This window comes from Oxyura jamaicensis, chromosome 1, assembly GCF_011077185.1.
Source record: "Oxyura jamaicensis isolate SHBP4307 breed ruddy duck chromosome 1, BPBGC_Ojam_1.0, whole genome shotgun sequence".
NCBI lineage: Eukaryota > Metazoa > Chordata > Aves > Anseriformes > Anatidae > Oxyura > Oxyura jamaicensis.
The window spans coordinates 177,462,574-177,475,041 of record NC_048893.1 but is presented as its reverse complement, the minus strand read 5'-3'; the positions used below and the strand labels follow the sequence as shown (position 1 = coordinate 177,475,041).

The window sequence follows — 12,468 nt, the reverse complement described above, 5'->3', positions numbered from 1 at the left end:
GGAGCGGCCGCCATTTTAGAAGGGCGGCGGCGCAGCGCCTCCTGGCGGCGGCTTCGGCGGCGGCCGCCATCTTAGGGCGGCGGCGGGAGGGGCGGGCGGCCATTGGCCCGTTCAAGCCCCGCGGCGGGCGGTTCAAACGGCGCGGCGGCCATGGCGGCACGGCTTCCCCCCAGCCGCAGGGCCGAGCCGGCCTTCCGAGGTAAGGCTGCGGGGCAGCGCAGCTCTGAGGGATCGCTTCCCTGCTCTGTGTGCCTGGAGTGCTGTGCTTCTCTCTTCGGCTTCCCGTGGGGCTTGGGGTTTCTCTTTTCGCGGGGAGGTGGAGGTGTGAGGGCGGCTTGGCGGTGCCTGGAGGGCGGTGGTCCCTCGCTGCAGCCCTTACCTCGTAAGAAAAAAAATTACCTAAAGCTCTGGTGCAAGGTGTTCTGCCTGTGGCCGATGGAGGAGGTAGGTGGCACGCTAGGATCAGTGGTTTTTCTGAAAGAGGTGCATGCCGTGGCCTGACGGAATTCACTTTGCAAAAGCACAGCCTGGGCTCCAGGAGGGGCACGCTGCACACCCCACGCTTCTATTAATTGCACACCCAACTGCACTAAGCATGTAAGCAGTCTTTTAAGTTTTGTTTTTTTTTTTCAAATCATTTGCTGCTTTGTGTTTTTATTTATTTATTTATTTATTTATTTTTAATGTATGGCATTAACAGAAAAACACTCCTTGAAAAAAGGCTGCAGGCTTTAATTAATCTTAAATATTCCTTTAAATGCTAAATGCAACAGAAACAGCTTTAGGCTTGCTACGAGCCAAACTGAAGCTTACAATCCTAATGTAAATGCTCAGTTATATTTATAACTTTGCTTAAGTAGCAGAATGCTTGCTGTAGCAGTCTTCATGCATGTCTATGGGCATTCTTGACAGAAACATCTCTGCAGGACTTGCCTCCACAAGCTCATTTCGTTCTTCCTAACTTAGGCACCTAGGTCTCAGTCTGTTCTACTGGCTGTGTATTTGAGGCTTTGGTGTGTCAGGGCATGAGAAAACTTGCCCTTTTCAGCTCTCCCATACTAGGAGGAGGCTCTGAGGACAATTACCTCATTCTGTGGGATGACAATTTTTTATTCTTATTATTTTTGACCCCAGAGTGCACAGTTAAATGCTTAGTTTTTTTCATGCCTTACAGGATTAACATTGGGGTCTTAAAGACAATAGTATTTTAACAATTTCTACTGTCTGAACTTCAGTAAAACAGAAGTATCTCAACCTGAGGAGTCTATCAACATGACTTTGTGGAAATTTCTGAAGTGTGAATCAAAAGTAATGGGTGAGACAAAATATGAAAGATAACGTGTACAAAGAGGGAGATTATGCCCCCCTTGGAGGGGGCAAAAGTTTTGTTTCATCTGGGAGTTCTTTAAGTCTTGCACTGGTGAATGAGCTTGTCTCTGTTGGAGAAAGGTGCAAAACTATGAGTTCCTGAATGCCATAAACCAGTTGTTTCTCTCGTGTCAGTGGCTAGTGCTTTACGTTATTGCTCTTCCATCCCATTGCATGTGAGACAGTTGAAAGACTTGAAGTCTTAACGGTCCAGACTGACTGTGTGGGTGCTTCTGTTCTGCTTTGGCCAGGGCCATCCTATCCCAGCTGCTTCCAGCAAGCCAAGGTCATGTATGGAGACAGGGTCTATAAAATGTAAAGATCAGCAATGTAGACCTCTGAAGGACTGACGGTCTGCTCTGTAATCAGCCAGCAAGAACATGGGAAATAGCATCTTGTTCTGGATTGACTTTCTGTGTTAAGACAGTAGGGGCTGGCTAAAGGCCTTTTCAAGATTGTTTTACACTGTAATTAACTCCCATTCTTGGTCTGTAAGAGAAGCAAGTGATTTTACAGATGGTCAGATGGGTTCATGTGTGTGTCTTTAATGTCTGTTAAGTTATTACTATGACAAGTGAAAAGTGGGCTAGCTGAACCAGCAGCAGATCTGTGAAAGGCGTGGTATGGACAAGCATCCAGAAAAGATGAAAAAGCCTAATGTTTTCCCATCACAAAAATCAGGTTTATTCTAGTTTAGTAGTTAACACAACAAAACAGTCATTTTGTATAACTTCAAAATTAAATTCAATTGCCCCTTGAAGGTAGCCTTTCTCAAGAAATGGGAGAATGTTTGAGACATCATAGCATGTGAATATAAAACCAAAGACTCCTTTAATCCACAGCATCTCTTTTATAATATTTTCGTATACATTTTCCTAACTCTTCCATTTTTCTAAAAGGCATTACCAGTATAGATGAAAATGTAATAGAATGTAATAAGATTTCTTTTTAAACCCACCAGAACAGAGAAGACAAAAAGTTGAAGAATACCTGTCAAGAAAAAAGACTTTTTCTGGCGTGCCCATTCAAGAAAACGAGGCACCGATCAGGTACTATTACTGTCTCCTGTAGCTTACATTCCTTTAGGAGGTGGTACGTTTGGTGGGAAAGGTGTGAATGACAGTTCTTACAAAGAACCTCAACCAAAAGGTGAGGCCACATAACAAGAACACGTGGATTGCTGAAAGTCCTTTTATTGGCATCAAGTACTGATAGGTTTTCTTAAACAAAGGCATTGTGTTAATAGATGCAACTTGGGAAGTGTGTTACTTGTTTTACTGGAGACTAAGACAGAACAGGACACCTCCATGGAAGAAGTTTTATTTCAGATGCCAATTTACTATTTACAACCTTCCTTCTGCAAATACCTTTTTTCCCCTCTTTCTACTCAGGTTATGCTGCATGTGTTCACAATCCAGTTGATCTAGTTTCACTATATTTTGTAGCTACTGTTTTAATATTTTCTGCTAAGCGCAGATATATTGTAATAGAACCCAGGCAGTGTGATGGCTGGTAGATAGGCGTAACGTTCTGTACGCAGAATGCAGACACCTATCATTCAGTGTTAGTGCTGCTTAACTTCTTATTGACCTATATTTAATCTTGTTGTTTTCTGAAGTTGGGACATTCGTTATAAGACCTCCCAATAAGCAAGAAAAGCTTCTTTAGAGAAGACAGTGCTGTGAAGTACAGAGGATTCTAGCTCTAACAGTACTTTATGGTGTAGCTTTGTCACATCAATATTTTTGCAAGTGGTAAATTTAATTTTTAATTTTTTTCCTATCTAAATGGAACGTGTTGTTCACTATTTTGTGTGCTTGAAGTGCTAAGGTCCCACAGTGTTCAACAGCACGCGGAACTTCTTGGTAGTACAAATCTAACTGAGCAGTGACCTTTGAATATAAAATACTCATAAATGGCAAGGATAAATAATCTGTCAAATACTGATCCATGTAGCTGGAAAAGGCAAGTGCTTTAATGTTATAGAAAACTGCCTTGCTTTAGAAAACCAGTGCTGACTACTTTCATTGTGCCAATAATCTTAGTGTAGTTTGATCTACCTTACTACTCTTCCTTGCTTTCTGGTTCTTCTCTGGCTATGAAACTCCAGGGTTTCTTATAGTCTTCAGTTAACTCATTGTTCAGAGCCATCATGCTTGTGAGTACAACTAATGCTTTTATTTTGCAGATATTTCCCTTTCTTGAGGCTGTTACTGTTCCACAGTGTAGTCTAGTCATCTATGTCTATGTATCTTTATTCAGACTCACCCCAAATGGCCTGGCCTCATAATTGGTCTGTTATCTTTTTTTCCCTGCCTCGGTTAGCCAGCTCTCTGTGGTGCAGAAGGGGATGTTTTGCAATCTGGGTCACGACCAGTGCTTGCCTAGCATTTGTCTCTTCTGAAGGAAGAGCCCATTCTGAACAGAAATGCTTCGCTGTGTATTCAGCCTGTAGACTGCCTTCTGGACCGTACAAACTTACTTTAAAATATACATTCTTCTGTTACATTGCAGGATGGTTTAAGATATATATATATTTTATTTTTTAAGCAGTAGCGGAACTAGGCGAGCAGCTAGCAATAAACTGCAAGACAAAAACCTATCAGCCTCTCCAAAGCCAGAAATGGTAAGTCTTTGATATTCAAATACTGATGGCACTCTGTGTCTGTGGCTACAGCATTCCACTCACTTAAACCACATTTAAGATACCTGGCTTCCAGAGCATGAGAACTTTGCATGTGCAGAGGTGCATTTAGTTAAAACTTTATTCAGTGACAGCTTAATACGTGCTTTTTAGAGAACTGCCATGGGGCTGCATGTAATGGATCATAATGGTATTTAGTTTGTACCTGACTGGAGAAGGGATTACTAGCAATAATTATTCAATTTTGTCACCTTTTTTGGAGACTCTCAGAACTTTTCAGATCTATTTTCATCCTTCAGTGATGCTACGTAAAATCTGAGCAAGATCTTCTGTCAGCAGAGAATTCATCTAGTATGCTTGGTTACGTAAAAAACCACCTGTTAAACATGTGGTTTGTCAGTTGTAATGCTGGCAAATGTAATGCAATCAGAAGTAGATGCTGAATATCTAATGTGAGTGCACAGGAATGTTTCTCCTATATCATTTTGTTTAAGTTTTCCAGAATTAAGGTGTATGTGGTTGTGCTGCTAAAAATAGCAGATTCCTCTCCAGATGGGTTCTCATGAAAAGGGTAAAGAAAACCTCGACACAAAGCCAGTATTCATGTTAGATGTTTTGAGTTTGGCATCTGAAAGATTTGAGAAACGTACTGTTGTGTCAAGAGTGAAGCAAAAAGCTTCAAAGCTCAAAATTGAGTGTTGAAAAAATTTCAAATGTGAGCACTTTCCAAAATGTGAAGTTTTTTTTTTAGAAATTTCTTGAAGAGAGGTATTTTGGTCCATTTTAATGTCTTGTGATTTTTAAACATGAGTTAAATCACATAGATTCCATGCAGTATAAAATAAATGAAGAGCAGCACTTGTATTTGAGAACTAGCTACTGGCCTGGCCAAGCCTAAACTTCTAATCCTGATGTATTCTAACTTCTAATCCAATGCTGTATTAGTTGCTGTAGAGGAACTTCTTTGGAGGAAGAGACTAGATCCCACTTTTCATGACCTCTAGCAGGGGAGAATGTGGTATAAAATTCAAGCACCCATTTTTATCTCCAACATCCTGCATCTCATTAGTAACAAATTCTCCCTCTTTTGGTAGCATGTCCTAATGAACTAACTAAAGATTTTACTCACTACCTGGTGTCAGTCGGCTATCCATGCCAAGGGGAGGAATGGTGCTGCCACTAAGTGATGGGTTATTCAAACTGAGATACTCGTTCGTACCTTATGACTCCTTGTGGAAGGCAGTTTTGGCAGTTAAAAGCTGACAGTTGCTTTAAAGGAATTCTCTTTCTGTAAGAAGAGTTTAGCCCTTGGCTTGGGCCCTCTTACTCCCAAGCAGAATTCAAAAGAATCCTTATTTGAAATTTGGATGTGAATTCTGGAATAATAGTTGACAAATGTTCTACTTTGGTGTGCATATATACAATGCTTTTGTAGATACTACCCTCCTTAAAATTGGTGTTTACTGTTAAATATTCTAGTCCTGTAAGCAAGTGGAAGTCTCTTAGAAACATAAGTAACATGCAGCATGAACATACATCTAACACATCTGTGGATGTGCTTTTCACTTCAGGAGGATAAAGAGAATGCTAATCAACTTTCATGGGACCAATCAAGTACAACTTCAGAAGAAAACGTTATTTTAAAATCTTCTATGATAACACTGGCATCTGGGACAAGCTATAACGCTGAAGATCTTACTTCCAAGGATAAAGTCACTGAAATAAAATCTCAGCACGTAACACTTAGCAAGTCCTTCTTGTATATAAAAAGCATAAAAGAGAAGCAACTGATTGCAGAAAAACAGAATTTGAATGTCAGCCTAACAAAGAAACCAGTGCTTGGTACATATCGTGGCAAAGTTATCCAATCCAAGATAAACTCCTTCCGAAAAGCTCCAAAAAGTGAAGGGGAAAAGAATTCTTTGCCAGACAAGAAGACTGTTACTTCTACCACCAAGCCAGCAGTGAAATCTTTGTCCACAAGCCGCTGCAATGTAGTTCTGAAGACCATCAAAGTCACAAATCATCCCAATTCTGTAAAACCTAACGGTGTCCTCCCATTACAGAGCAAACAGTCTGACAAAACTGCTATTAACTCACAGTCCAGTCTGAATAAAAGGCAGTCAACATCTGCTGTAGTACCAAAGAAAGGAACGATCCAAAACATGATGGGCAGAAGGGGACCACAGCCACTGAAGGCTGCTTCTAACAATTCTGACCATGGAGTAGTAGGGGTGAAGAAACCTGTGGATTTCTGTCAAGATGCAAAACCAGGAGCTCAAGCAAAAGCAGTTTCAGTTGTTCCCAGCATGAAGACAGGACAGGATTCTAAAACTATGGGCAGCAGGAAATCTGTTTTGCTGAAAGAGTCAGCAGAAGAGAGAAGGTAAATGGATTAGTCACTGCGTTATAGCTTGATCTTGTTCTGCTTTCCAAGAACATCTAACTTGATCTATTTCTTGCAGTAGATGCACTGAAAAATAAGGACTGAATATTTGAACTTGATGCTGAAAGGCAGCAGACTAAAACTGTAGACTTAATAGTATGAAATCAGGATTCAGACTAATTGCAGCAGCTCTCCAGGCTTACAGTTTGTATCTACTCAGAAAATTATATATTGTTTGCAATCTGGTTTTTAGGCAAACTGTTCTGACAGTCTTGAGTATGACAGGTACGTCTGTAAATTAATTGTCCATGCACAGCAGTCCTATTAAAAATAAAAATACAAAATGATGCAAGATGTATATACGAGTGAGGATGTTTATGAACTCGAGGAGAGCACTTTCCAATGAAATATTTTTCAGCTTGGTGAATGCTGCCTAGACGATAGGGTAAAGATTCCGTAATCTACAAGTTATTTGGTGTTCTTGGTAGAGCTTTTTGGAAAAAGCTGCATTTACCAAAAATCTCTGGTCGTAGGGTGATGGGGTTGAAATGAAATTTCTATGAACTGAATTACACTTACGCATGTTTTTCAGGTTTTATAGGCTGTGTGATAGGGTCATCTTATGCTGTTCTCAATGCTTTGTGTCTTTAGAGAGAGTCTTGTTCTAGTTTTTCTGCTCTGAACTGGGTGATGGAGTTTATGGAAGAGAGGTGACGGACCAATAAATCAGGGGTGGTTTTTACCCTCTAGAAAATGAGGGTATCTAGCGTAAGACTCTTGCTGCTGCTGAAAAGAGAGAGGAAAGAATTCTGACTTGTCAGATACCTAAAGTAGGTGGGGTGATGTGCATGGTTCTGAAATTTCTGTGCAGACCTAAATGGCAACAATAGGCCTCTTAGGATGCCTCATAGGATTAATGGGAGAGGATTAGAGGACCATCTGGATACTCTCCACAAAGTATGTCTTTGTATGACTTACCCAATTAATGTCAGTTAATGTAAAAATATAATTTCTGTTTTACTACCATTAATAATGTTCTTAAATGCAGAATTCGCCTGGCTGAATGGAGGGCATCCAGGGGAAAAGTGATGAAGAGGCCACCTATATCAGTGCTTCTGGAAACCCGGCCTAAGAGTGAAGAACAAGACTTTTCTTCTGCTGCCAGTTCCTTAGATCTTGTGTTACACAGTGAAAAAGTCAACAAGACTCTTGCAGAATGTCTGCAGTTAACTGAGCAGGTGTTCAATCTCTTGCCTACAAATTCTATTTGCGTAGGCCCCCACAGCATGAAAATCCCATGGACGTGATGATGGACCTGTGAATCAGATGCAGGGGATTAATTGCTCCCCAAATTAAGCAATATCATAGTTTTTGCTGACAGATGAAAAAAGCAGTTGTCGCTCAACTTCACTAACTCATTGATCTACCAATGAGATGAGGCAATAACAGTAAAACAATAAATTAGAAAATATATTAATTAATGAGAGTAGCTATGAAGTAATTCATCTGAAACATGTGCATTTGCAGAAACTTGACTAGATTTCTGAAAGTCTTTTTAAAGTAGTTCTGAAGTCATCGATGGACTATACAGCATTGGATGTAAAAGGGCTAGTATAAATAGTTCTCATCTGGAAGAACAGCTGAATGACAATTGTGCTCAAGTTCATAGTTCAGTCTTGTAAATACTTGCTATCTTCAACTTTCAGGGTTGCTCTTGAAAAAAAACAAACAACTATTTAGGTCAAAACTAGATAAAATACAGTGCCTAGGGATGTTCACTGCATTTGATTCTCTTCTGTCATGTCACTTTTAGGGCTACGAAGGTGATAAAGTACGTGCCATGTTGCAAGATCTGATACAGAGCACTCCTGGGGCTAAAAAGCTTGCAAAATATTGGATCTGCTGGATGCATCTTGAACGGAGAGGCCCTCCTGAAAAGCTTTTTGCTGTCTATGAGGAAGCTATTTTGGCAGGAGCAATGGTGAGCAACTTGTCATGTAGTCTGAGATAAACAAACAAAAAGGCATGAAAGTATAGAGCATGTAAAATAGAGGTACTTCTGATTTTTAATAAATGCTTGTATGATAGGAAAGTCATCTGACCCATTTGAATGCACAGATTTGAATTTAGTTTGCTCTGTAAGAACTGTAGATCCTAACTACTTTCAAGAAGAAAGGTTTAGGATTGTTAAAATACCTGATGATGTTCTGCCTAAAGACATAAAGGACTGAGACTTCTGTTATTACTAGAAGCTCCAAACAGAACTTAATTTTACATTATTGATCAGCTTAGTTCCTTTGCTTTATTAGCAGCAAGATATCAGGGCATCAAATGCAGCTTTAGGGCACACAGTGCAGAAAATCACAGAATTGTAGGGGCTGGAAGGGACCTCAAGTGATCATCAGGTCCAACCCCCCTGCCAAACCATACAGGAAAGCAAATACAGGATTCATTTTTGTTCTGAGTTATGCATTACAGAATTTTGAACATTGTGTAGTATGTACCACTTTAACTTATGCCAAATAAGTTGAAATAGTAAATAATTTTGGAACTGTTTTCTAAAACATGACTTCTTTTTCCAGCCTAAAGATGAACTACGACACATGCTAATAGATATTATGAAAAATACTGAAAGCCTGATTAAGTCTGAGGATGGTAAGTTTGAGTTTTTTCTTGTAGTTCAATGTCTGGCTTGACTGGCAACACAAATTAACTGCTTACACTACTTATGCCTATATCAGATTCTTTTGTGGAAGCTTCTCTGCGATCATTCTGTACTTAATGTGAAAACAACCTTGTCTAAACTAATCCTTTTTGACTGTGGGCATGTTAAGATGGGTAGTGGAGATGCTTTCATATTCAAACTTCCTGCTTAAGCTCTCTCAAATCAACACTATGCAGCCTTTTTAGCCTGGGTATCAAATAGTAAATTTTTTTAAAAAAATCTTGTGAGCTAAAAGTCAGTTGCTTCTTCATGTAAGCTATTTCAATAGCAGATGTGTAGTCTTGCTACGGCATAGCATTGGTTACTTCCATTCTTATGTAAAGCTTTAAGAGTACAGAGATCTCCCTAAAAATATTAACTTCTCTTTAGTTGTAACTACTCACAGCTGTACTTTCTTCAATATTTTATTTTCAGGGAGCGCTGTGATAGAATCTCATTTAGAAGAAGCAGAGGAGGAAAGCAAGATAGAACCTCAGAGAGAAGCAGAGGAGGTCAGCAAGGAACCTAATTCATCTCTTGAGCAGGTTCAGGAGACCTTCAAGAGTCTCAGCTCTGACCAGAAAGCAGAGGGTGATGATAAGAAGGCAGCGACTGGCAATGAAGTGATCAAAAAAGAAGAAATAGAAGAAGAAATAGACTTGAAACCAGATGGAGAGATCTTGCCAAAAAAGAATAAGAAGCACAAAGCTAAAGAGCGTACAAAAAACAAAGGAAAACGCGAAACAGAAGAGCAGAGTGAAGATGGGGTGAAAGATCTAGCCCAAGCAGTTAATTCTCCTGAGAAGAATGACACAACTTACATAACAAGATACAACCCATCTACCACACCATACCTGGAAAGGTAAGGTTACATAAGGTAACTATGGAAAGTTTGCGGTACCTGGAGAAACAGTAAGTTTTGCCATTTTGAAATAGGGAGGTACCTCTTCTGTGAGTTAAATGCACTTGAGAACTTAAGTTTTTAGGATTGCTTCTTGTTCCTTCAAATAAGATAGTCTTAAAAATAAATTAATGTATTTCCTTGAATTCAAATAAAACAGTTGGCTTTGGAATGCCTCACTACAGAGTAATCAAATGTCTTTGTTCTACACTGTGCTACGTAAAGAGAAATTCGGTGCCTCTATTCTATCCCTTCTCAAATATGAATGTGTTTATATGTCAGAAAGTGCAGAGAAAGTAAACAAGATGCAACTGTCATGTAAAGATTATCTTAACTGTATCTTGATTCATGAATCTGGATGGTAATCCCAGGACAAAACAGATAACACTTTAATTCTCCTTTTCCACAAAGTTTAATTTGAGATAACACACTCCAGAAAGCTGTGCTTTATTTTGGTATGTGTTGAAGCCGGGCTCCTGGCAGCTGTTTGCTGTCCCTGACAATGGGAAGAACAGTTTTCTGATGGAACTGTGCGTGTTGGGGGGGGAATCTTCCTTTAGAAACTTTTCAGGAGTTTTACCAGATTAAAATATCTTGCCAAGAAAAGAGTTGTACCTCTAGCTTTAACTGCATGGATAGGAAAGGGCCTCTTTGCTCTTTCCTTTGTCTATGGGAATATGGAAGTGTTGAACAGGAGTTGACCTGTTTCTTCTAGATGCTATGGAGGTAGTTTGTATGATTGTGTGCCTATATTAAATAACATTTTAATTTTCTTAAGCGTGAAGATGTACCATGAGGCAAATGACTCCACTGCTAAAGACCTGAAAATCGTAACCCCTTTGCGATATTCCCTTCGCATTCGGGAGAAGATGTCCAAGTCCTCAGATACTCCTAAAGATTCATGTGTCTCATCATTTGAAGAACTGGAATCAAAAGCCACTGCACTGCTCCACAAACAAAACAATGAGCTGAAGGAAGCAACTGCTGAAATGGAAGAGTAAAAACTAATATCAACACTACATGGGAGGGAGAGATCCTCTGGATCCTTTTTAACGCAGCTTGGGTGGGATTTTTGTGTTTTCTTAGCAGCTTCAGGAGAGGTGGTATCTAAAACTTGTGGGGAGGGCTTAGGATGAAATTTGACTCTTAGAGTCACTAAACTTTTAAATGTGTATTCTTCTGTGTTTTCAAACTCTTGTGGTAAATCTATTGGTCTGTCCTGGTACTTACAAACATCAGGGTCATCATGTTAAATGTGACTGACATTATATACCGAATTAAGAATTAGATTTAACGCACTTCATATCACAGTTCAGTGATTGTAATATAATGTTAATATCAACCGTTTTGTTGCAATACCTATAAATCTTTAGAACTGCATATTCTAACTTTTAGTTTAAGGAACAAAAATAACTTAGGAATTCCAGTAGGGCAATATTTACTACAGCAGCATTTAGTTTTGAAAACTGAAACCAGCTAGCGAGGTGTACAACTAGCTTAAACTACAGTATCCATTTTTAAGGGGTATTTCAACGAAACTGAGTATAATCCCATTAACTACAGGGATTATTCATGATCAGTTAATCTACTTCAGATGGGGTCTGATACACTAATTACAATGTGACTGTTATAATATTGGTTTGCATTAGTCTGTAATATGGTAGTTTTATTAAACTAATCAACTGGGTTGTATTTGTTCTTTATTTTTGGCCTTTGGTTTAGAAACTAATTGTGGAACATGTCTACAGGCCTGAGACTGCATTTCTGAAAATAGACTTAGAGAATGGTTTGGGGTGGAAGTGCCATTAACAATCATCTATTTCCAACCCCATAGTAGGGACACCTCCCACTAGACCAGGTTGCTCACAGCCCCTTCAAACCTGCCCTTAAACAGCCAGGGGCATCCACATTGTCTCTAGGTAACCTGTTCCAGTGCCTCATCAGCCTTCATCAGCGTCACAGTGATGAACTTTTCCTTCTATCTAGTATAAATCTCATCTCTTTTAGTTTAAAGCCATTCTTCCTTGTCCTATCACTACGCTCCCTGACAAAGAGTCCTTCTCTGGCTTTCCTGTAGGCCTTCTTTACGTACTGGAGGGCTCCTATAAGGTCTCCCCAGAGCCTTCTCTTCAGGCTGAGCAACCCCAACTCCTGTCTTTGTAGGAGAGGTGCTCCAGCCCTCTGATAATTTTTGTGACCCTCCTCCGGCCCGTGTTCTTACTTTGGGGACCCTAGAGCTGAACGCAGTACTCCAGGTGGGGTCTCAGGAGAGCGGAGTAGGGGGTGACAATCACCTCCTTTGGCCTAATGGTCATGCTTCTTTCCATGCAACCTAGGACAGGGTTGGCTTTCTGGGCTGCAAGTGCATGCTGCTGGCTCATTTCAAGCTTTTCATCCACCAGATTTCCGAGGTCCTCCTCAGGGCTGCTCTCAATCCATTCTCTGACCAGCCTGTATTTGTGCTT

The 12,468-nt window shown here is 40.0% G+C and overlaps 1 protein-coding gene across 4 annotated transcripts; it reads left to right on the top strand.

Annotated features, from left to right (window-relative positions):
* The first annotated feature begins 49 nt into the window (after positions 1–49).
* Positions 50–11,695, top strand: CKAP2 (cytoskeleton associated protein 2). Of its 4 annotated transcripts, XM_035323736.1 has the most exons (11): positions 50–199; positions 2,330–2,417; positions 3,919–3,994; positions 5,584–6,059; positions 6,144–6,398; positions 7,447–7,636; positions 8,212–8,379; positions 8,981–9,053; positions 9,538–9,548; positions 9,588–9,964; positions 10,782–11,695. In XM_035323736.1, exons 1-11 carry the CDS (start codon positions 151–153, stop codon positions 11,002–11,004), a joined length of 1,986 nt encoding a protein of 661 aa, XP_035179627.1. In that variant the 5' UTR covers positions 50–150; the 3' UTR covers positions 11,005–11,695. The 4 variants fall into 4 exon arrangements, with proteins under 4 accessions (XP_035179627.1, XP_035179608.1, XP_035179620.1 ...); XM_035323717.1 differs by having other exon boundaries at positions 9,538–9,964; XM_035323729.1 differs by having other exon boundaries at positions 5,584–6,062; positions 6,147–6,398; positions 9,538–9,964.
* The last annotated feature ends 773 nt before the right edge of the window (positions 11,696–12,468 follow it).

Coding starts and splice junctions, on each gene's coding strand:
- CKAP2 (XM_035323711.1), top strand. CDS start 151: ATGGCGGCACGGCTTCCCCCCAGCCGCAGGGCCGAGCCGGCCTTCCGA. Junction 2,418..3,921: donor GAAAACGAGGCACCGATCAG/GTACTATTACTG, acceptor TTTTTTAAGCAG/TAGCGGAACTAGGCGAGCAG. Junction 3,995..5,583: donor CCTCTCCAAAGCCAGAAATG/GTAAGTCTTTGA, acceptor TTTTCACTTCAG/GAGGATAAAGAGAATGCTAA.